Source organism: Channa argus, chromosome 10 (assembly GCF_033026475.1).
Source record: "Channa argus isolate prfri chromosome 10, Channa argus male v1.0, whole genome shotgun sequence".
Classification (NCBI taxonomy): Eukaryota; Metazoa; Chordata; class Actinopteri; order Anabantiformes; family Channidae; genus Channa; species Channa argus.
The window spans coordinates 13,884,110-13,906,268 of record NC_090206.1 but is presented as its reverse complement, the minus strand read 5'-3'; the positions used below and the strand labels follow the sequence as shown (position 1 = coordinate 13,906,268).

Genomic DNA, 22,159 nt, shown 5'->3' with positions numbered 1-22,159 from the left:
GTGTACAGATTGACAGTGAACAGAGAGGCGTCTGTGGCCTCCGCCAGTCTGTAGGAGATCCAGGCGTTATGGCCCGAGTCAGCGTCAACGGCCGTCACCTTAGTGACCAGATGACCAGCCTTAGCGGAGCGGGGTATCCTCTGATGAGAGAGGGAGCCCAGGGCAGCGGAGGAGGGGTAAATAACCGCGGGGGCGTTGTCGTTCTGGTCCAGGACAAAAACATGGACTGTGGCGTTGCTGCTGAGAGACGGGGAGCCCTGGTCCTTTCCCTGAACCTGAATCTGAAACACCTTCAGCTTCTCATAGTCAAACGAGTGCATGCTGTAGATGCTGCCGTTATCTGAGTTAATGTAAACATAAGATGAGACAGACACGTCCTGCACTTTAGAGTCCAAGATGGTGTAGGAAATCCTGCCATTGTTACCTGAATCGGGATCGGTTGCTGACAGTGAGCACAAAATAGTCCCGGGAGCCTGATTTTCTTTTACATGAACTAAATAGGAAGCTTGAGAGAATACTGGTGGGTTGTCATTTACATCTAATAATTCAACAAGTATTATCTTTTTACTAGATAAAGAGGGTTTTCCACAGTCACTAGCAGTTATCGTGACATTATACTGGCTGTTTTTTTCACGGTCAAGTGGCCCATTTGTCACTAATGAGTAATGGTTAGAGACCGATGGATTTAACTTGAACGGGGATTTTGAAGACACGCTCAGCGTAACCTTACCATTGTCACCTGAATCTGGGTCTTTTGAGCTTATTAATGCAATGACTGTCCCGATTGCAGAATCCTCTGCAACAGGTGTCCTCACAGATGTCACAATAATTTCAGGTATATTGTCATTAATGTCAACTATTTTAATTTCGACGCCACAATGCCCGTCCATTTCCGGATTACCTTTGTCTTTAGCAGTTATGTCAAACCTATGTAAAGAATTAGTTTCATGGTCTAAAATGCCTTTGACAGTAATAGCTCCAGTAGAAGGTTCAATGGCAAATAATGATAAAATCAGATCCGTAGTTTGCTCTGCAAAAAAATATTCAATTTCTCCATTTTGTCCTTCATCTGCATCTGTAGCTTTAACCTGCAACACTTCAGTTCCAGGTGTTGCTTTTTCGCTGATATTAGCCTCATATACCTGTCTGTCAAACTGCGGTGCATTATCATTGTTATCAAGTACTGCAACTATGATTTCTGAAGTCCCTGAACGCACCGGATCTCCGCCATCTACAGCGGTGAGAATGAGTCTGTGTACGGGTAGATTTTCTCTATCAAGAGGTTTGTCAAGGACCAGTTCGGGAATCTTTCTTCCATCCTTATGATTTTTAACAGCCAGTTTGAAATTGTCATTTTTGCTTATGAGGTAGGAACGTACAGAATTACTGCCCACATCAGGATCCTGAGCAGTTTCTAAAGGGAAACGTGCGCCTGGATTTACCAGCTCTGCGATTTTCACCAATTTCTCTTGATTAAGGAAACTAGGAGAATTATCGTTTGTATCTTGAATTTCAATTTCAACTCTATGCAGCTGCAGGGGGTTATCAATAACTACTTCCAAAGGCAACAAACACGATGGTTTTTGACCACACAACTCCTCCCTATCAATCCTATTAGTCACCACCAGCTCTCCCTTTCCCAGGTCCACACTAAAATACTGCTTACCAGCTTCCGAGGTTATCCGCAATTTACGTTGATACAGTTCAGATACAACCAAACCCAAATCTTTGGCTAGATTTCCTACTACAGAGCCTTGTTTTAGTTCCTCTGGGATGTTGTAGCAAGTCTGTCCGTCTATTGTACTCCACAATAGAAAGAAATTATGCCACCACAATAAAACCTGCCATGCTGGCAGTTTTTTCCGCATTATTCCTCGTTCCATAAATCCCATATCGCTTCACTCCAACTCCTTATTTGAATCAGTATAGAAGGTGTAAAATCCAATATATAAGCGTAACTATACATAACAGTCATGCTTTGTGTCTGCATATCCCTCTCCTCCTGTGCACAACATCATAATGGTTACGGCGCTGATGCTACTCGGTGAGAGAGAGTAGATCTCTTTGTACAGCTCTGGATGCCATTGGTGGACGCAGTAAACCTATTTCTACCAATGCTGGCGTCAAGGAGCATGCACAGATCAGTGACGTAAAATTGTGAGCCACTGAAAAATTATCCTGATCATTACTTCGACTATATTATCGATTACTTGTTATTTAATAGTCCCCCTATAACATGAAACAGTTTTAAAACGTAAAATGTGGAATTGAGAAGTATAAATGAAAATATTAAGACTAAATGTTATACTACTAGTACTAATAGCTGTAGATAATAGATGATGTAAATAATAGACACTCTGTCATGTGTAATTAAAAGATTGATCATCCTGGGATCACATATTGCTGTCCATTTATCCATCTTTACCCTTGCCTGCATGAACATGCCTTTGTGGCTGAGAAGGCTCGTCGTTGCCTTCCTGTGGTCAGACAAAGACAGTGCAGCCTGCACACGTCACTACGTTTTTACAGCTCTCTGCCCCCTCAGACAGATAATTCCGTCTGCAGCCAAAGTAAAATACCCGTATGGAGGTCTGTAGAGCAAATGAAAAGGGAGGGGGTGCACAGATTGTGTAGGAAGGTGCTTACTTCCGTTCTCTCTTTCTCTCTCTCACACACACACCCACACATCATTATTCAAAACATATCGCCCATCAAATGTACAATTTTACGTACATTTTAACGACAGACTTACAGGTGTTACAATACGAATTTTTCAGATGGATTGGAATCGCTGAAAGATTCTCAATAACAGCATTTTTAACTCTGACAAATAACATAAACAGATGGTCAAAAATGCTAAATTCAGTGCTACACTTGTTAAAAGTATCCATAACAGAATATGCACATTGATATGAACAACAGAAATTACAACAATCATCTACTCTAAATGGAGGTGGGCGACAGAGGGAGTTGTAGAGAGGCTGTGTGAGAAACAACGAGAGGCAGGGGGTAGAACGCTGGAGCTGATTTCAGCACCACGGTTATGGACAGCGCCACACAGGCGGCCAACTCCTGCTGCTGCAGGAGAGGTTTTCTGTGAGGACAGCAGGCAGTGGGGAAAACAAAAAGTGCACAGAAATAATACCATAATATATATATATATTTTGCTGCTGTAGACACATTTATCAGAAGGATAAAGCACAATTTAAAGATTTAAGATGATAATGACGATAATGCTTACTTTAGGGCTTTTCCATTTACAATACATCTTAAATAAATGTATATTATATTTCGCTACTAGTGCAGAGAAATTATTTCCAGGGCTTATATTTTAAGCATGAACAAACATACACAACGTAGATTTCTGACAAAGCCGTGTTTCACCATTTGGAAGCATAAAATGATTTAATATACATGAGTACTTGTATTCACCCTATTGAGGTACAGAACAAATTGTTAAAGGTCTACAGACTGAGGCAGCTTCCTTTTAATGATATTTTATCTCCATCTCCTAAAACCAATGTTTATTGTTTTTTCTCTTCCCACTAATGCTTTGAATGCTGAAGTAATATCCAACAACACATTGACTGGGAGGCAGGGTTTGCCGTGGACATATCATCATATATCTCACAGTCAACACTTGCAAGTGTGAACCAAGCACACTTCCATGCTATGAGGTGACAGTTGTAATCCTAACTTTAAAAATAAAATGAGTGACCAGAAAAAAACAGCAACACATGTAGCTGCAATGTATAGTAAAAATCGTGCCCAACCTTTCATGACAGGTGCAAAATAATATAACCCTCCTATAAATACTATAACACAACTATTACACAACATACAGTTTCATTTTAGTTTTAAGACTGCTACATTAGATGTTGTTGTCTTAATCAGTTGACTAGTATGTTTAGAAGCTGTATTTGTGTGGTGCCTGTCTGCATTGAATACAATGTGTTTTCTAGAATACACTCTGTTGCCAGTGTGTGATATTTCAACAAACCACATAAACATTTATGAAATGTGATTTAATGTGGGCCTTTTGTGTTAGACTGTGAGTTTGGTGTACTTGATAGAGACACAACTGTGTCTGTGAAAACACCTCAACATTGAATGAAATCCAGTACATCAACATTGCACATTACCTTAAAAATTACTTTTAAATAGTAACCAGAAATTTGAGTTAACAATTTGCTGGTCTTTATGTGTTTCCCCTGTGAATAAACCTATTTTGTCCTCTTAACATGTTTGTGTCACATCATTTGTTTTATTCTAGTATCAGTAGTATCACTTAGGCACTGCATTGCAATATTTCATCAACTGGTTGTAGAGGGTTCTCTATATGAAGTGGATGCTGGTCCAGAGCACAAGAGCCAAGTTATTATACTGGAAAATATATTCACTGCAAATTACAGTTGGTGCAAATCAACTTTTTATCCCCTTATTTTGAAAAGGCAAAAAGAGTAAACAAAGTCCTGAGGAAAAACAGCATTTTCAGCATCATTCATCAAAAAAGGATTAGTTAATTTTTATTCACTTAACTAATTTAATTAATAAATTAAATTGATTATTTTTATATTCTTGACCATTTTTTGGTACATCTGATTATGAAGGAGCATACTAGCTCAATGTGCATAAAATGTTGATGACAAAAATCTCAGTTACGCTATTTTTGACATTTCAAAATAGGGAGATCAACTTTTGCACCCAATTGTCTGTCAGGCACAAATTACTTTAACAGCTGGCCGTCCCTGCTAATACTTTCTTTAAACCATATAAGCCTGTTAGTGGACAAAGATGTACCTACTAACAATTCTTCAGATGTAAACTACTTTTTCAGCCTATTGATAAGAGGGCATGGTCAGAGCAGCTAAAATGTTGATGAAAAGATTCAAACAATTCACAAATTTACCACGATGGTGTAAAATGTTACCTGTGTCAGATATCAGCATTAAAATGGTGAACTAAGATATAACATTGTTCATAATGGCCATATGATGATAGGTTTAAAACCCCCATTCACATTGGCACATACACTCTGCAATGCAATAAAACAGCTCTGCTATGAAATCTAATTTTATAATGTTATAATTTCTCACTTTTTAAGTCAAAAGGTCATAATAATACTTTCTGTTTATTATTGAGGTCAATGTCTTGACGACCTCTTTTTTTGTAACATTGTGAACACATGTAACTTATCTAATAAAATCTAATAAACTGCTGATGTAAGCACACTGTAAAATTAACGCATGCAATATCAGTGTTTGAAGTTTATGTTTATGTTACTGTATTGTTATAATAATAGTGTGTGTGCTGTTTATAGAACCATTAAAGTTCGTACTAGTATATGTGTTTGAAACCATTGTTGTGAGTATAGAAATATTTCTTACCTTATTTGGTGTGTCAGGGATCAAGAAGGAAACAGGAACAACACCAGGCAACAAAGGGGACACATGGAAGGAAAAACAAGCCAGAAATGATGTCAGTTAGATTTCTTGTCAGCAAATAGAGTCTGGATTTGGAAAGAACTGAAAACAATATACTTACCAAGTCAGCAACAAGCACTAAACTTGTGCTGATTCACAGAGTATGTCATGATTACAGTTTTTAAAAAAATCATTCATGAATGGTGTGTAAACTAAGAAATATTTTAAATGTGGGAAACTATTATGTTATTTGATCTGCACCTCTTTCAGTTTCACATAATAACAATAAAAACAAACATACACTAAGGAAAACCAGAAAAAAACACATTTTGCATTGCTTATAATGACACAAACAAATGCAAAACTTTGTTGTTTTATGTGTTATGACAAATGTACAGTAAATATCTTTAGATAGTTTAAGGGGTCACAGTCAGATTATCAAAGAGTGAAAAAGCAGAAAAAAAGGCGCATTACCATCTGTGTGTGTATGTGTGCGCATGAATGGTGGGAAGAAGATAAACACAATAAAATATGTTTTAATTTAAAAAAGCATTACATAAATGAAGAAATATTATTGATAGACAAAGGCACTAAATGTTCCTCTGCCGCCAGAGAGTGACACTACACAGTTCAGCACTGCAGGTCACTGTGGCAGATTTAACGAAAACATACACTCACAAAAAGCAATAGACACTGGGCACAACATCCAGTGCAGCCTTCGAACATAAGTATCTAGACTCTTACACACTTGCTATACAACCACTTCAGCCCAAACCATAATTTTAACGTGCCTATACTAAAGTGACTGAAGACTTAGGAAATCCTGCTGACATCAACACATGAATCCCAACAAAAATACTGCACTGCTCTGCTGCACAAAGCCACTACCCTCACTGCAACACCAGGGGGCCTCGAGGCGATGGCCTGAGAAAAATTCATGTCTTATTAATGAGATTCTTTGCACTTCGACCCTGTGTTTCACAAATGCTGTGTCGGGGTCTTTATAAAAGCAAATGCTTCCCATACAAAGCAAGCACCATAGTTTTATATTAGACTAATGCAGTGTAGAATAAAATGATATTGGATGTAATATACCTTTGTTTAAGCAGATGAACATGTTTTAAATGATAGAAGATCACAGCATCGCTTCAAAACACAGATTTGAATAATAAACAGATCTCTGTTAAAAGTCTAAAAAAACAAGCAAAATAAATAAATTGTAGACTATATTTTTCACACAATAGAAACAGAGAATTGAATAAGAAATTAGTTTCTTTAATGAAACGTGTTTGCTTAGCTGGGGAACACAAAATGAAAACTGAACAGAACTGAAAACAAACAGCCATGATTGCCCACCCTTTCTTTATCATTAGACACACCAGGTCTAGGATGCTGAAATGATTTGTTCAAAATTAGGGGTGTCTGTAGTCCTTCCAGGGTCTACCCATACATGGTGTTATCCCACATTAGAGGCTGCATCTGCTGCAGACCCCCTGTGGCTTAAAAGAAAATGGTACAGTCCTGCCAGTGAGTCAGCTTGTTACTATGGCAACACATCCCACCTAGGTTGCTCTCATCCCACCCTGCTTCCTGCAAGATGGGGATGGTGTCAAAAAAGACGCTAGTAAAAAATAAACATGGAGGATGAAGAGGAAGAAAATAAAGGAGAGTGGAAATGCTCACACACACACACACACACACACTGATAATGTTCTTCAAATAAACCACATACTTATAGACTTCTGCATATAAAAGAAATTGCTTGAAATCCTGAAATGACTGAAAACTGGTACAGAAGGCATATTTCTTCTTTTCATTAATATGGTGACATGTGGATGAATCAAACCTCTGTGGTCTTTAATGTCTTTTTATAGACAGAACAAAATGTCCTACACTGAGCAATCTCCATCTCCTCTTTCTCTCTTTCTGTCTCTATAGCGGTGGTTCAGCTGGAGAGGGGGAGGGGAAGAAGGCAGAAATGAAATCAGGAGGTGAAAGGAAGACTGTAGAAAATGAAGTGGCCCAGTTTTAGCAACAAAATGACACAATGCCAGCTACAGTAAAGGAAAAAAAAAATACTTGTAACAAAATTTTTTGTAATTGCTCGATTAAGAAGTGACTGTGATTCATCATAGTTACATAAATCATACTGCATAATCAGGCCACAGTGTGACAATTAGCATAAACTTTGTCAAGGGAATGCTTTGTTCTTCAGATTTTCATCAAGAGTGATCAAGGTTTCTGTGTTTAGGACAATCAAGGACACAGAATTGCCCCATAGTGATTTCAAAATGTAAGTTATTTCATTTCAAGAATATATTTTAGTCAAGCAAATGTAGATATAACTGTCACCCTTTTTTGTATGATCATAAGGAAACACACCATATGCTTGGCTGCCTAACATCAGCAAACACAAAGGTACCGTTATTTTAAGCGTATTTGTGCTTGCAAGTATATTTGAACTTTAATAGAAACAAATGCTGCACAAATATTTCCTGTGAGCATATTAATTTACCCAGAAAACACAATAAAATTAAGATGTTCAAACATTTTTGACCAAATCTTATATCACTAACCTTTACATGTTACATGTAAGTCACAGTAAAAGACAAGCTCATGGTCATCAGAATAGAATAGTTTAGTGCTCTTGACACTTTATGTAGATACTTGCTGAGAAGGTGCTTGAGGGCTAAATTTAAGGATGGTTTCTGGCTGCTTGGTCCAAATCAGTACAAGTTTAAATGTGTCTTTACACATTTAAACTTGTACAACAACAGTCTCAAAAGGGACAGGGAGCAGAAGTCATCAAATGAACAATATTATGAGATATATCGATATATATATATATATATATATATATATATATATATATATATATATATATATATATATATATATATATATATATATATATATATATATATATATATATGTTTATATATATATGTTTATATATACACCTTTCGATAGCTTTAAATCAAATATAATAAATGGTTAAAGCACACTCTGCACAGTGGGACAAGCTCCATCAGCATAAACATAGGCACACAGCTGCTCAACCGACAGGCTGTCTAAGAAGGTGGGGCACTTGAACATATGCTTTAGTCTGTGGGAACCACAGGAACTTCTGTGTGTGATTAAATGTTGTGCCCAGTAACAAAGTTTGCCATCTTACATTCTGGGCTTTGGATAAGATCCAAAATGGCTAATGACAGCTACATGGTAGGATACTTACACAAAAATGAGAAAAACCAACACAGTTAAGATGTGCAGGGTAGAAAACATAGATGGTTGCAAACAGTTTCTGTGAGCTTCGACCCCTGTGGAGACACTGAATTTATGGTGCTCAGTGAAACATTCACCGCTATAAACCTGACAAAATGAGACATAATATGTTAAACACAGTTACAAAAGGTAAAGCAGACACAGATGTGGGCTCATAATCATGACAGCTGCTTCCAGTTGATATGGGCTACAACACAATTAACCTAGATTTTAACTTTGAAGTTATCCAGACCTTACTGACATATGCACCACCCAGAGCAACGAACGCACTACGAGAGCAATTTCTCTGATATACACTAAGAACACATGACAATATTATCATCATCGTATACATATATATTTTGCACGTTTCTCTTGTTTCTTTTCTTGCAATGATATGGTAATTTGTGCCCAGTTAACTACACAACAAAGCTGAACATTTACACACAGATGGTTCTTCAAGGAACAGCCTGCTACTGCATCTGTAAGTCTTATTATGAGTCAATGATGATGCTGATTAAATCATTATTTTACAGGCTTTGCTAGACTTCAATAGAATAGACTCATTCTTCATCTGTCCTGGTTTCTATCATGTCACTTGTTATGTCACATACAGAAATGTCTCTGTTGATCTTTTTATCTTTTGTCTTTATATTTTATCTAGACATGTCTTACTCTGACTCCTTTACAGCTTATTCCATAATTGAAGCGTGATATAACTGTTTAGCACAGTTCACTTAGCCATTTATTTTACCAGACAAAGAGAGCTGCAGATCAAAATGGCTGCTGTGCATCACTACTACCAATGCTGCACAGGAATGGTGGAGACTGTGCCGGTTACCACGTGCTTCTTCCCCTCCCCCTCTTCCTCCCCATCACACTGTTTTCTCCCTCAGCTTAATCTGGCCAGCATCAGCAGTTACTGTTACCGCTTCCTTTCTACTACATTGTAAATCTCTTAATATTAATGTGCCAGTGTTCTCTTTGCCTTTCATTTATTGATCTGCCTTAACCCCACTTTATGTAGTTTCCCTGCATACATTACTGTTGTTTTCTATGTGTCTCCTATCTCTACCCTGTCATGACGGAATCTAGGTCATTCAAAAGTAGTGCAGTGTGTGATTGTGTGCCTGTGCGAGAGCAAAATATTTAGCAGGGATAAAGCCCAGAATTGGTTTCTTTCATTCTATCTTCCATGTTCTTTCAAACCATTTCAGGCCATCACATCATACCCACGATAAATCAGTCTGTTAAATTAGAAAGCGATGTCAATATAGGTTAAAAAGACATGTTTACTTTTCTGCACAAATCCTTATATTGCAACAAAAGATGCAATAGAATATTTGGTAATAAGTTAATCCATGTAAAAACAAAAATGGAATTGAAATGAAAAATGCAATAATTGTGTCAATACGGTAACCAGAGATAGTATAGCCATAAAGAAAACTAAAACTAAATACTGGACACACGGTTCCTAAAAAACAAAACAATTCAGACAAATATAGATTTTTTGCAAAACGAAAATCCTCCACAACAATGTTGTCTAGTAGGTAGGTATGTTGTCTAGTATTAATATAAAATATTAATGGAATACTTAGGCACAATAAGAATAGTCTGAAGCCAAGTAGGACTTTAAAGGAATACTTAAAGTAACAAAACTCAAACAATAACTGAAGAGTACAATCTAAATATGGAAATTTGAGGAGACAAGGAAGAGGCTGCTGGTCTCACCTCTGTGAGCATATTCTCTGAATTTGTTTCATGTCTTGGCACTGTCCTGGCACTGTGGTCAACACTCAGGGTGCTCTGACTGAAAGGTCTGGAACACTTAATGTCACTCTTCCGGGAATCGGTAGTGCCGTACACCTCGTAGCTGAATGACTGCTTCAACGTACCGGTACCTCCCACGTCTGCGTAAAGTGGCGGGTAATATGGAATAACAGGAAGATTACCGCTGGATTTGTAAAACAAGCGCTCGCGCCTCCACCTGTAGATTTTTACTGATATAATAACCACTAAACACGTGATGAACAGGAAGGAAACTACAGCCAGAGCCAACACTAAGTAAAAAGTCAGGTTGTCATTGTACTCCTTGTCGTGTTCAAAGTCAGTGAACTCCGACAGCACTTCAGGGAAGCTGTCGGCCACCGCAACGTTAACAATGACTGTAGCTGAACGAGAGGGCTGCCCGTTGTCCTCCACTATAACAGTGAGTCTTTGTTTGACAGCATCTTTATCAGTGACTTGGCGGATAGTTCTTATTTCTCCATTCTGTAAGCCCACTTCAAACAGCGCCCTGTCTGTGGCTTTCTGCAATTTATAGGAGAGCCAGGCATTCTGTCCAGAGTCCACATCAACAGCCACCACTTTAGTGACCAGATAGCCCACATCTGCTGAACGAGGCACCATTTCAGCCACCTGAGAGCCACCAGTCTGGATTGGGTAGAGAACCTGGGGAGGGTTGTCGTTCTGGTCCTGAACCAGTATTTTCACTGTCACGTTACTAGTGAGTGGAGGAGAGCCTCCATCCTGCGCTTTGACGTGAATATCGAACTGTTTTGTCTGCTCATAGTCGAATGAGCGAATAGCAAGTATCTCTCCACTCTCTGCATTCACTGAAAAATAAGCTGATGCTGAGAACCCATTTAGCTGTCTATCCTCAAGGAAATAGGAAATGCGCGCATTGTTCCCAGTGTCTTTGTCACTAGCTTTGACAGAAAGTAGTGACATGCCAGGTGAATTATTTTCAGTAATGAAAGCGGTCATCAATTCTTGTGGGAAAAGTGGGGCGTTGTCATTTACGTCTGATATTCTTAAACTGATAGTTTCGTTTGTAGAATAAGGTGGGGAACCCTCGTCTATTGCTGTTATTGATATATTATATTCAGCCACTGCTTCGCGGTCCAGAAAATCGTCAGACATAAGAGTATAAAAATTGGTCGATGATGACTTAATTTTGAAAGGTAGATCTGAGTTAAGAAAACTCTTCACCTGCCCATTTTTACCTGAGTCAAAGTCCTTGATATTGAGCATTGCTATGATAGTCCCTGGAGCAGAGTCCTCTGGTATGGTATTGGAGAGAGAAATTATGCTTATGACAGGAGCGTTATCATTTAGGTCGGTCACCTCAATTAGCACTTTGCCTGTGTCTGCCAACCCTCCTTTATCTGTGGCTTTAATGTCTATTTCGTAGTGTTTTTTCTTTTCGTAATCTAAAACACCGGATACCTTCATTTCCCCAGTTTGGGGATGTATATTAAACAGAGATGATGCGCTGTCAGTGTGGTGGGAGAATGAGTAAGCTACCTCTTCGTTTGCTCCCTTGTCATTATCAGTGGCACTGACTCTTAAAATAACGGTGCCTTTCGGCGAGTTTTCAGGAACTGTTACTCTGTAAACAGATTGACTGAACACTGGTGCGTTGTCATTTGCATCCAAAACAACGATATTTATTTTAACAGAACCAGATTTTTGAGGATTGCCGCCATCATATGCTGTCAGGGTTAATTTATGCTCTTCTTGTTTTTCTCTGTCAAGCGACGTGTGAAGAATCATTTCAATATATTTTGTCCCATCAGGACGAGAAACAACATTCAATTTGAAATTCTCAGTAGGATTAAGTTTGTATGTTTGAATGGCGTTTTGTGCCACATCCGGATCTCTGGCGCTCTCAAGCGAATAGCGAGCTCCAGGTAAGGCCCATTCGCTAACCTGGAAATCGTACTCCTTTTCCAAAAAAAGGGGAGCGTTATCATTAATATCTGTGATCTCTACATCAATTCGATGCAACTCCATTGGATTTTCTAAGATGATTTGGAAATGAAGAGAGCAGAGAGACACTTGCCTGCACAATTCTTCTCTGTCTATTCTTTTAGCCACAACCAAAGTTCCTTTTTCTACATTCAGATCAACGTACTCACTGCCGTCCTCGGTAAATATCCGAGCCCGCCCTGATTTCAGCCGCTTGACATCCAAACCTAGGTCCTGAATTATATTCCCGACAATCGAGCCTGTGGCCATCTCCTCGGGAATAGAATAACGGACCTGTCCGTGAGCCATTTCTGCGAGGCAAATGCAGAGAAGCAGCGGCCACCATGAAAATGATTTTACTCCGGCCACACAACAAAGAACATCCATTTTAACGAGACCTGGCGCAAAATCAGATGAGAAAAAAGAAAATCAACTGTAGTAAAAACGTGTTCAAACGTGTAATAACGATCTTATTGCTGAGTGCGAGACGGTGGTCAGGTTACATCTCCGATTAAAAGAGCTCCAAACATCAGGCAAATGAGGGAGGACCTCACTTGGGAAAGATGATTTATTTTACTCCACCTAACCAACAGCGGCACTTAGAGACGTGAAAAGAAATTGCACAAATTGCCATATGAATACAGATTGAGATGTGACCAACGATAGATAGAATAAAACGTGTCGCTGTCCAAGGTGATGAAAAATAACTAAAACAATTTAAGAGGGATTTAAACAAGGGAGGAGACGCTCAATTCTAACCTCTAGAGGAGAGTCTGGTTCATCCAGGATGCTCTTTTCACTCTGTATCCGTTGCATCGTCACTGATGAACTGAGGTCCATTATCAGCACGTTCTGACTACCGGCTCTGCCCAACTTACAGTCACTCTTTCTGGAGTCAGTCGTCCTGCACACCTCGTAATTGTACACGTGTTGGAGAGTCCCTGTCCCCAAAGTGTCTGAGTAACGTGGTGGATAATACGGAATCACAGGGAGGCTGGAGTGATACAGGACGCGAGACTGTCTCCACCTGTAGATTTTCACTGATATAATAACCACTAAACACGTGATGAACAGGAAGGAAACTACAGCCAGAGCCAACACTAAGTAAAAAGTCAGGTTGTCATTGTACTCCGTGTCGTTTGCAAAGTCAGTGAACTCCGACAGCACTTCAGGGAAGCTGTCGGCCACCGCCACGTTAACAATGACTGTAGCTGAACGAGAGGGCTGCCCGTTGTCCTCCACTATAACAGTGAGTCTTTGTTTGACAGCATCTTTATCAGTGACTTGGCGGATAGTTCTTATTTCTCCATTCTGTAAGCCCACTTCAAACAGCGCCCTGTCTGTGGCTTTCTGCAGTTTATAGGAGAGCCAGGCATTCTGTCCAGAGTCCACATCAACAGCCACCACTTTAGTGACCAGATAGCCCACATCTGCTGAACGAGGCACCATTTCAGCCACCTGAGAACCACCAGTCTGGACTGGGTAGAGGACCTGAGGAGGGTTGTCGTTTTGGTCCTGGACCAGTATTTTCACTGTCACGTTACTAGTGAGTGGAGGAGAGCCTCCATCCTGCGCTTTGACGCGGAACTGGAAATCTTTGATCTGCTCGTAGTCAAAAGAGCGCAGTGCATGGATGACTCCACTATCAGCACTAACGGACACATATGAGGAGACTGCTACTCCGTTAACAGAGGAGTCCTCCAGTATGTAAGAAACACGAGCATTCTGGTTCCAGTCAGCGTCTGTGGCTTTCACTGTGAATATAGAGAGACCTGGTGTGTTGTTTTCTACAATGTTGGCCTCATATGAGCTCCTCTCAAAGACAGGAGCGTTGTCGTTCACATCATAGATCTGTAAGGTGAGAGTGACGCTGCTGGAGAGGGAGGGAACTCCCTCATCAGAGCAGGTCACTGTCATATTATACTCAGAGGACGTCTCTCTGTCTAATTCATTGTCTGTTACTAAACTATAGATACTATTCGTAGTAGTCTTAAGTACAAAAGGCATATCAGTATTTATGCTGCACTGGACTTTACCATTTTCAGCTGAGTCTGCGTCCCGAATATTTATTATTGTCACAACAGTACCGCATTTTGCATCTTCTGAAATCACATTTGACTTAGACATTATGTGAATATCAGGTTTATTGTCATTGATGTCTATGACGTCAATCATCACTTTACAGGAGTCCACGAGGCCTCCATCATCGCTAGCACGAACGTTTATCTGAAATGTTCGAGTTTTTTCGTAGTCAACATTTCCTTTAAGCCGAATTTCACCACTTTCATCATTCACTTCGAACAACCCACGGGCATGATCTAGCATTCTGGAAATTGAATACGTAATTTTACTATTAGGTCCATGATCCGCATCTGTAGCAGTAACTGTCACCACCACTGTTCCTATTGGAGAATCTTCGTTTATAGAGGCTTTATAAACAGACTTTGTAAAAACAGGAGCATTGTCGTTCACGTCTAAAACCGTAATTAGAATCTGCATTGTTCCGGTCATCTGTGGCTCGCCTCCATCCACCGCCGTCAAAACTAAAGATAGATGTTCATGTTTTTCTCTGTCAAGAGGCTTTTCTAAAACCATTTCTACGTTTTTCGTGCCATCTGTTTGATCATGTAATTTAACAATAAAATTGTCCGAAGGTTCAAGCTTGTATGTTTGCAATCCATTTGACCCCACATCAGGATCAACTGCCCGATCTAATATAAATTTAGCGCCGCGAACAGCAGACTCGCTAATTTTAAATTTGACGTCGTTCCTTTCAAAGGACGGAGGGTTATCATTAACATCGGTGATCTCAACAGTAACAGTGTAAAATTCCATCGGATTTTCTAATATAATCTGAAAATGCAAAGCGCATGGAGTCGTTTGTCCACAGAGTGCCTCTCTGTCTATTCTGTTTTTGATTATGAGGGCTCCTCTTTCCTTATTAAGGTCAATATATTCGTCACTGTCTGTTGTAAAAATACGAGCTTTACCGGACTTTAGTCTTTTTACATCTAAACCAAAATCCTTTGCCATATTACCAACTAGATAGCCTTTGGGCATTTCTTCAGGAATGGAGTAGCTGACTTGTCCGAGCACAGAGCTCTGACAAAAGAGGCAGAAAAACAACAGTACTTGCCCCCCCATTGTTCTTTCCGACGATAACCCAGTGTAAACCATCAACGCCCTGTGGCCATTTGGTTCCCCAAATGAAACGTCAGAGCTGGTTTTTAAAGTACAATCCAAGTAAGTGAATATAATTCGTATTCCTGTATCTCTGGTTAATTCCAGACGATGCGGTTTGCCTCTCTCTCTTTCTCTCTAAAATAAAGATATGCTGGGCGGTATAGAGAGTCTGCGGTAAATCTGATACAAATTGGTCAACAGCGGCACTCTGAGCTGATAAAGGAAAACTGCATGTGAAATGTGAAAAATAAAAATACATGCTCAGATTAGTAATTAAAACAGAACCAGTTGTCCTGCGAGTGAGCAGTGCTGTTAAAGTACAGGTAACTGACGAATACAGTCAAGAATATGAGATGAAAGATTTTGTAAAAACTGCAGCAGCCTGTTAAAAAGACAAAGAAAACGTAGCTGAAAATATACGCAGTTTATGACGTGAAAACGTGTCACTGTCCAAGGTGCTGAAAAATAAGTAAAACAATTTAAGAGGGATTTAAACAAAGGAGGAGACGTTCAATTCTAACCTCTAGAGGAGAGTCTGGTTCATCCAGGATGCTCTTTTCACACTGTATCCGCTGCATCGTTCCTGATGAACTGGGGTCCATTATCAGCACGTTCTGACTACCGGCTCTGCCCAACTTACAGTCACTCTTTCTGGAGTCAGTCGTCCTGCACACCTCGTAATTGTACACGTGTTGGAGAGTTCCTGTTCCCAAAGTGTCTGAGTAACGTGGTGGATAATACGGAATCACAGGGAGGCTGGAGTGATACAGGACGCGAGACTGTCTCCACCTGTAGATGTTCACTGATATAATAACCACTAAACACGTGATGAACAGGAAGGAAACTACAGCCAGAGCCAACACTAAGTAAAAAGTCAGGTTGTCATTGTACTCCTTGTCGTGTGCAAAGTCAGTGAACTCCGACAGCACTTCAGGGAAGCTGTCGGCCACCGCCACGTTAACAATGACTGTAGCTGAACGAGAGGGCTGCCCGTTGTCCTCTACTATAACAGTGAGTCTTTGTTTGACAGCATCTTTATCAGTGACTTGGCGGATAGTTCTTATTTCTCCATTCTGTAAGCCCACTTCAAACAGCGCCCTGTCTGTGGCTTTCTGCAGTTTATAGGAGAGCCAGGCATTCTGTCCAGAGTCCACATCAACAGCCACCACTTTAGTGACCAGATAGCCCACATCTGCTGAACGAGGCACCATTTCAGCCACCTGAGAGCCACCAGTCTGGACTGGGTAGAGGACCTGAGGAGGGTTGTCGTTCTGGTCCTGGACCAGTATTTTCACTGTCACGTTACTAGTGAGTGGAGGAGAGCCTCCATCCTGCGCTTTGACGCAGAATTGGAAATCTTTAATCTGCTCGTAGTCAAAAGAGCGCACTGCATGGATGACTCCACTATCAGCACTAACGGACACATATGAGGAGACTGCTACTCCGTTAACAGAGGAGTCCTCCAGTATGTAAGAAACACGGGCATTCTGGTTCCAGTCAGCGTCTGTGGCTTTCACTGTGAATATAGAGAGACCTGGTGTGTTGTTTTCTACAATGTTGGCCTCATATGAGCTCCTCTCAAAGACAGGAGCGTTGTCGTTCACATCAGAGATCTGTAAGGTGAGAGTGACGCTGCTGGAGAGGGAGGGAACTCCCTCATCAGAGCAGGTCACTGTCATATTATACTCAGAGGACGTCTCTCTGTCTAATTCACTGTCTGTCACAAGACTATAGAATTTATCTGAAGTTGTCTTTAACAAAAAAAAAATATTTTCATCAACTGCGCAATGTACTTTTCCATTTTCACTTGAGTCTGCGTCCTCCACATTAATCATTGTCACAACAGTGTTTGGTTTTGAATCTTCTGATATAACATTTGTTTTTGACATAATGTGAATATTAGGGCGGTTATCATTCACATCTAGTACATCAACTATGAGCTTACAGGACCCTGTTAGTCCACCGTCATCACTAGCGCGAATATTTACCTGAAGAATTCTTGTTTTTTCATAGTCCAGTTTTCCATTCAATGTGACATCGCCATTTTCCTTATTTATTTCAAACATTCCACGGGTATGATCTAACATACCTGAAATTGAATATGTTATTCTACTGTTAGAACCTCGATCAACATCTGTTGCAGTGACTGTTGCCACAACGGTTCCTACTGCTGCATTTTCCTTAATAGACGCTTTATAAATAGACTGTGTAAAAACAGGAGCATTGTCATTAGCGTCTAGGATAGTGATGTGAATCTGCATCGTCCCTGTCATCTGCGGCTCTCCTCCGTCTACTGCTGTCACAACTAAAGACAAGTGTTCATTTCTTTCTCTATCTAGCGGTGCATTCAAAACCATCTCGACATTTTTACCACCATCTCCTTGATTTTTCATTTTAAGAGAAAATATATTAGTTGGCGTCAGGACATATGTTTTTAAACTGTTGTCTCCCACGTCCAGATCGGTTGCCCTATCTAACGTGAATGTGGTGCCACTAAGCGCAGACTCGCTAATGTTAAAATAAACATCACTGGTGATGAAGGTCGGAGGGTTATCATTTATATCTATGATTTCAACAGTGATACTGTAGAATTCCATTGGATTTTCCAATAAAATCTGAAAATGCAAAGCACAGGGCGTCGTTTGTCCACAAAGCGCTTCTCTGTCTATCCTTTCTTTAAGCAGAAAAACTCCCCTTTCTCTGTTGAGCTCAACGAAAGCTGTGTTGTCTCGTGTAAAAACGCGAGCCTTTCCAGATATCAATCTTTTCACATCCATACCTAAATCCTGAGCTATGTTACCAACGAAAGAGCCACCTGGCATTTCCTCGGGAATGGAGTAGCTGACCTGGCTGAACACTTTGCTAAAGAAAAGGACCGAGATGAACAACTGTACTTGCCGTCTCATTGTTGTGTCGGACATCGCGTTTGCTGTTAATCGTTCTGTCTCCCTTTTAAATGTGTTCACCAAAAACTGCTAAGAAAAAAATGGTTTGTAATTCCTCTAAGAGAAGAAACAAAGAAATTTCCAATGTCTTGGTGTTTGATTTTTGTTGAATTCTTCTGCGTGTGTGCTTCCTTTCAGCTTTTCGTGTCGCTCTTACCCCAAATACACAGAGCTGATGGGAGGTACTATTTATGCTGTAAATCTGATACACACTGGTGAACAGCGTCCCTCTGAGTTCACAGTCAACATTACACGACAAATGTCTGTTCAAACCTCATTAGAGGAAATGGTGAGACTAAGTCAAAATGTTTAAAAAAGACTTATAAGATAAATGTATGAAAGAAAACGCATATAGGTGATAAAGAAAGTGGGTATAGGTGAGCTATTTTTGAGATACTGACAAAAAATACCATTTTAACTTCTCTTCTAGGAGAGGTTCTGCTCTACCTGCAGATGATTAAAGGGACAACGCCTGTTTCAGTATAAAGGGATGTATTATTAGCAACTATAAATAATGGTCATTGGCTTTAAAAACCTGGAAGAAAGGCTGAAATATAGAGTTCAAAGAGATTAGTTCAAATCGCAAAAACTAAAAGTCTACTGGAACGGTGGTAATTGGATCGAAGATACTGTCTCTCTCCATGGTGCTGACCGCAGACTTTATATGAAGGCTGATTTATATTAACTTGACATATTACAGGACAAACATCCGTGTGCAAAATGTATAAATCAAACCAATCATAAATAACCAACCTCTACAGGAGAGTCTGGTTCATCCAGGATGCTCTTTTCACTCTGTATCCGCTGCATCGTCCCTGATGAACTGGGGTCCATTATCAGCACGTTCTGACTACCGGCTCTACCCAACTTACAGTCACTCTTTCTGGAGTCAGTCGTCCTGCACACCTCGTAATTGTACACGTGTTGGAGAGTCCCTGTCCCCAAAGTGTCTGAGTAACGTGGTGGATAATACGGAATCACAGGGAGGCTGGAGTGATACAGGACGCGAGACTGTCTCCACCTGTAGATTTTTACTGATATAATAACCACTAAACACGTGATGAACAGGAAGGAAACTACAGTCAGAGCCAACACTAAGTAAAAAGTCAGGTTGTCATTGTACTCCTTGTCATGTGTAAAGTCAGCGAACTCCGACAGCACTTCAGGGAAGCTGTCGGCCACCGCCACGTTAACAATGACTGTAGCTGAACGAGAGGGCTGCCCGTTGTCCTCCACTATAACAGTGAGTCTTTGTTTGACAGCATCTTTATCAGTGACTTGGCGGATAGTTCTTATTTCTCCATTCTGTAAGCCCACTTCAAACAGCGCCCTGTCTGTGGCTTTCTGCAGTTTATAGGAGAGCCAGGCATTCTGTCCAGAGTCCACATCAACAGCCACCACTTTAGTGACCAGATAGCCCACATCTGCTGAACGAGGGACCATTTCAGCCACATGAGAGCCACCAGTCTGGACTGGGTAGAGGACCTGAGGAGGGTTGTCGTTCTGGTCCTGGACCAGTATTTTCACTGTCACGTTACTAGTGAGTGGAGGAGAGCCTCCATCCTGCACTTTGACACGGAACTGGAAATCTTTGATCTGCTCGTAGTCAAAAGAGCGCAGTGCATGGATGACTCCACTATCAGCACTAATGGACACATATGAGGAGACTGCTACTCCGTTAACAGAGGAGTCCTCCAGTATGTAAGAAACACGGGCATTCTGGTTCCAGTCAGCGTCTGTGGCTTTCACTGTGAATATAGAGAGACCTGGTGTGTTGTTTTCTACAATGTAGGCCTCATATGAGCTTCTCTCAAAGACAGGAGCGTTGTCGTTCACATCAGAGATCTGTAAGGTGAGAGTGACGCTGCTGGAGAGGGAGGGAACGCCCTCATCAGAGCAGGTAACTGTGATATTATACTCAGAGGACGTCTCTCTGTCTAATTCACTGTCTGTCACTAAGCTGTAGAAATTACTGGATGTAGATTTAATTGTAAATGGTGTGTTTCTGTTAATCAGACACCGGACTTTTCCATTTTCTTCAGAATCAGGATCATTAACGCTCATTACAGCCACCACGGTGTTAGAAGGAGAATCCTCTCCTACCGAATTAGACGATGAAATCATGTTTATAACGGGACTGTTGTCATTAATATCACCTATATCAATGACGACTTTGCTGGAATCCGAGAGACCTCCTTGATCAACTGCCTCTATATCGATTTCGTACTTTTTAGCTTTTTCATAATCGATAGGCCCATTCAATATAAGACGTCCATCTTCGCTTATGTGGAATAATTCCGAAATACTTCTCATGTTATTGCCAATTACATAGCTAACCTCTCCATTAGAGCCTTTGTCTTCGTCGAAGGCGCTCACTTTCATAACGACTGTTCCCATTAAGGAGTTTTCTTTCACATTTGCTCTGTAAACGCTTTGTGTGAAAACAGGAGCATTGTCATTAGCGTCTAAAACAGTTATATGAATTTGCATAGTACCAGATCTTTGCGGCTGTCCTCCATCCACAGCGGTCAACATTAACGACACAAACTCCTGTTTCTCTCTATCCAGAGGTTTCTGTAAAACCATTTCTACCCTTTTACCCCCATCTGATTGACTATGCAACTTGAGCACAAAATTATCATTGGGCTTCAATACATAGTTCTGAAGACTATTCGGTCCGATATCAGGATCTATTGCTTTCTCTAACATGAACTTAGAGCCGATTACTGCAGACTCGCTGATTTCAAATCTTCTCTCATTCTTTTCAAATACAGGTGCATTATCATTAATATCTGTGATTTCGACTGTAACTGGGAAAATTTCTATTGGGCTTTGTAAAACAATCTGAAAATGCAAAGCGCAAGGCATTGTCTGGCCACAGAGAGCTTCGCGGTCTATCCTCTCTTTTATAACGAGGAGTCCTTTTTCCTTGTTAAGCTGGATGTATTCTGCGCTGTCTCCTGTGTGAATACGAGCTTTACTTATTTGAAGGCGTGTAACATCCAAACCTAAATCCTGAGCTATGTTACCAATCACAGAGCCTTTGACCATTTCTTCGGGAATAGTGTAGCTGACTTGACCGAGCGCTGAACTGACACAGAGGACCGATAAAAACAACAGTACTTGCCGTTTCATTGTTCTGTCCGACACCCCCGTCGAAGCAAAAAACCGTAGTCTGATTCTTTTTTATGGCACCGTAACAGATTGAATTCAAGCCCACCAATTGGTAATTTTAGTCAACACCTGAACAGAAAACTATTCCAGTCTGATATTCCGTGCATACTGTTTAATCCACCATCGGCTGTGCGGTATGATACCGAGTCTTTCTCTGCTATAGGAGGAAAGGGATGTCCTTGTTCAAATATGGTTCTAAACGCCAAGACGCTGGTGAACAGCGGCCCATTGAGTTCACAGTGCGAAACTACAGGACTGAACGAAAACATTGTGATACCACTGTTATTACTTACATTGTGAATAAATGAACGACCATGCAGCAAACACTATTGCTGTTGTCTTACTGTACTGGCAAAATGCTCCCAAATGCAGTTTTCAAAAGAGTAAAAATAAATGGGCTCTGCAATGTAAAGAAAGGAA

At 40.4% G+C, this 22,159-nt stretch overlaps 1 protein-coding gene across 47 annotated transcripts in view; it reads right to left on the bottom strand.

Moving 5' to 3' along the window:
• Positions 1–22,159, bottom strand: part of LOC137133993 (protocadherin gamma-A11-like) — a 238,444-nt gene that overhangs the window by 34,359 nt on the left and 181,926 nt on the right. The window contains exon 1 of one of the 47 annotated variants that reach the window (XM_067518294.1): positions 19,319–22,051. The exons of 41 other annotated variants lie outside the window; for them this stretch is intronic. In XM_067518294.1, the coding sequence (XP_067374395.1) occupies positions 19,319–21,700 (2,382 nt within the window). In that variant the 5' untranslated portion in view covers positions 21,701–22,051. Of the gene's footprint in view, positions 1–10,418; positions 13,111–13,196; positions 16,030–19,318; positions 22,052–22,159 lie in introns of those variants that run through there. 5 more of the 47 variants (XM_067518318.1, XM_067518278.1, XM_067518303.1 and 2 more) reach the window with 5 other exon arrangements.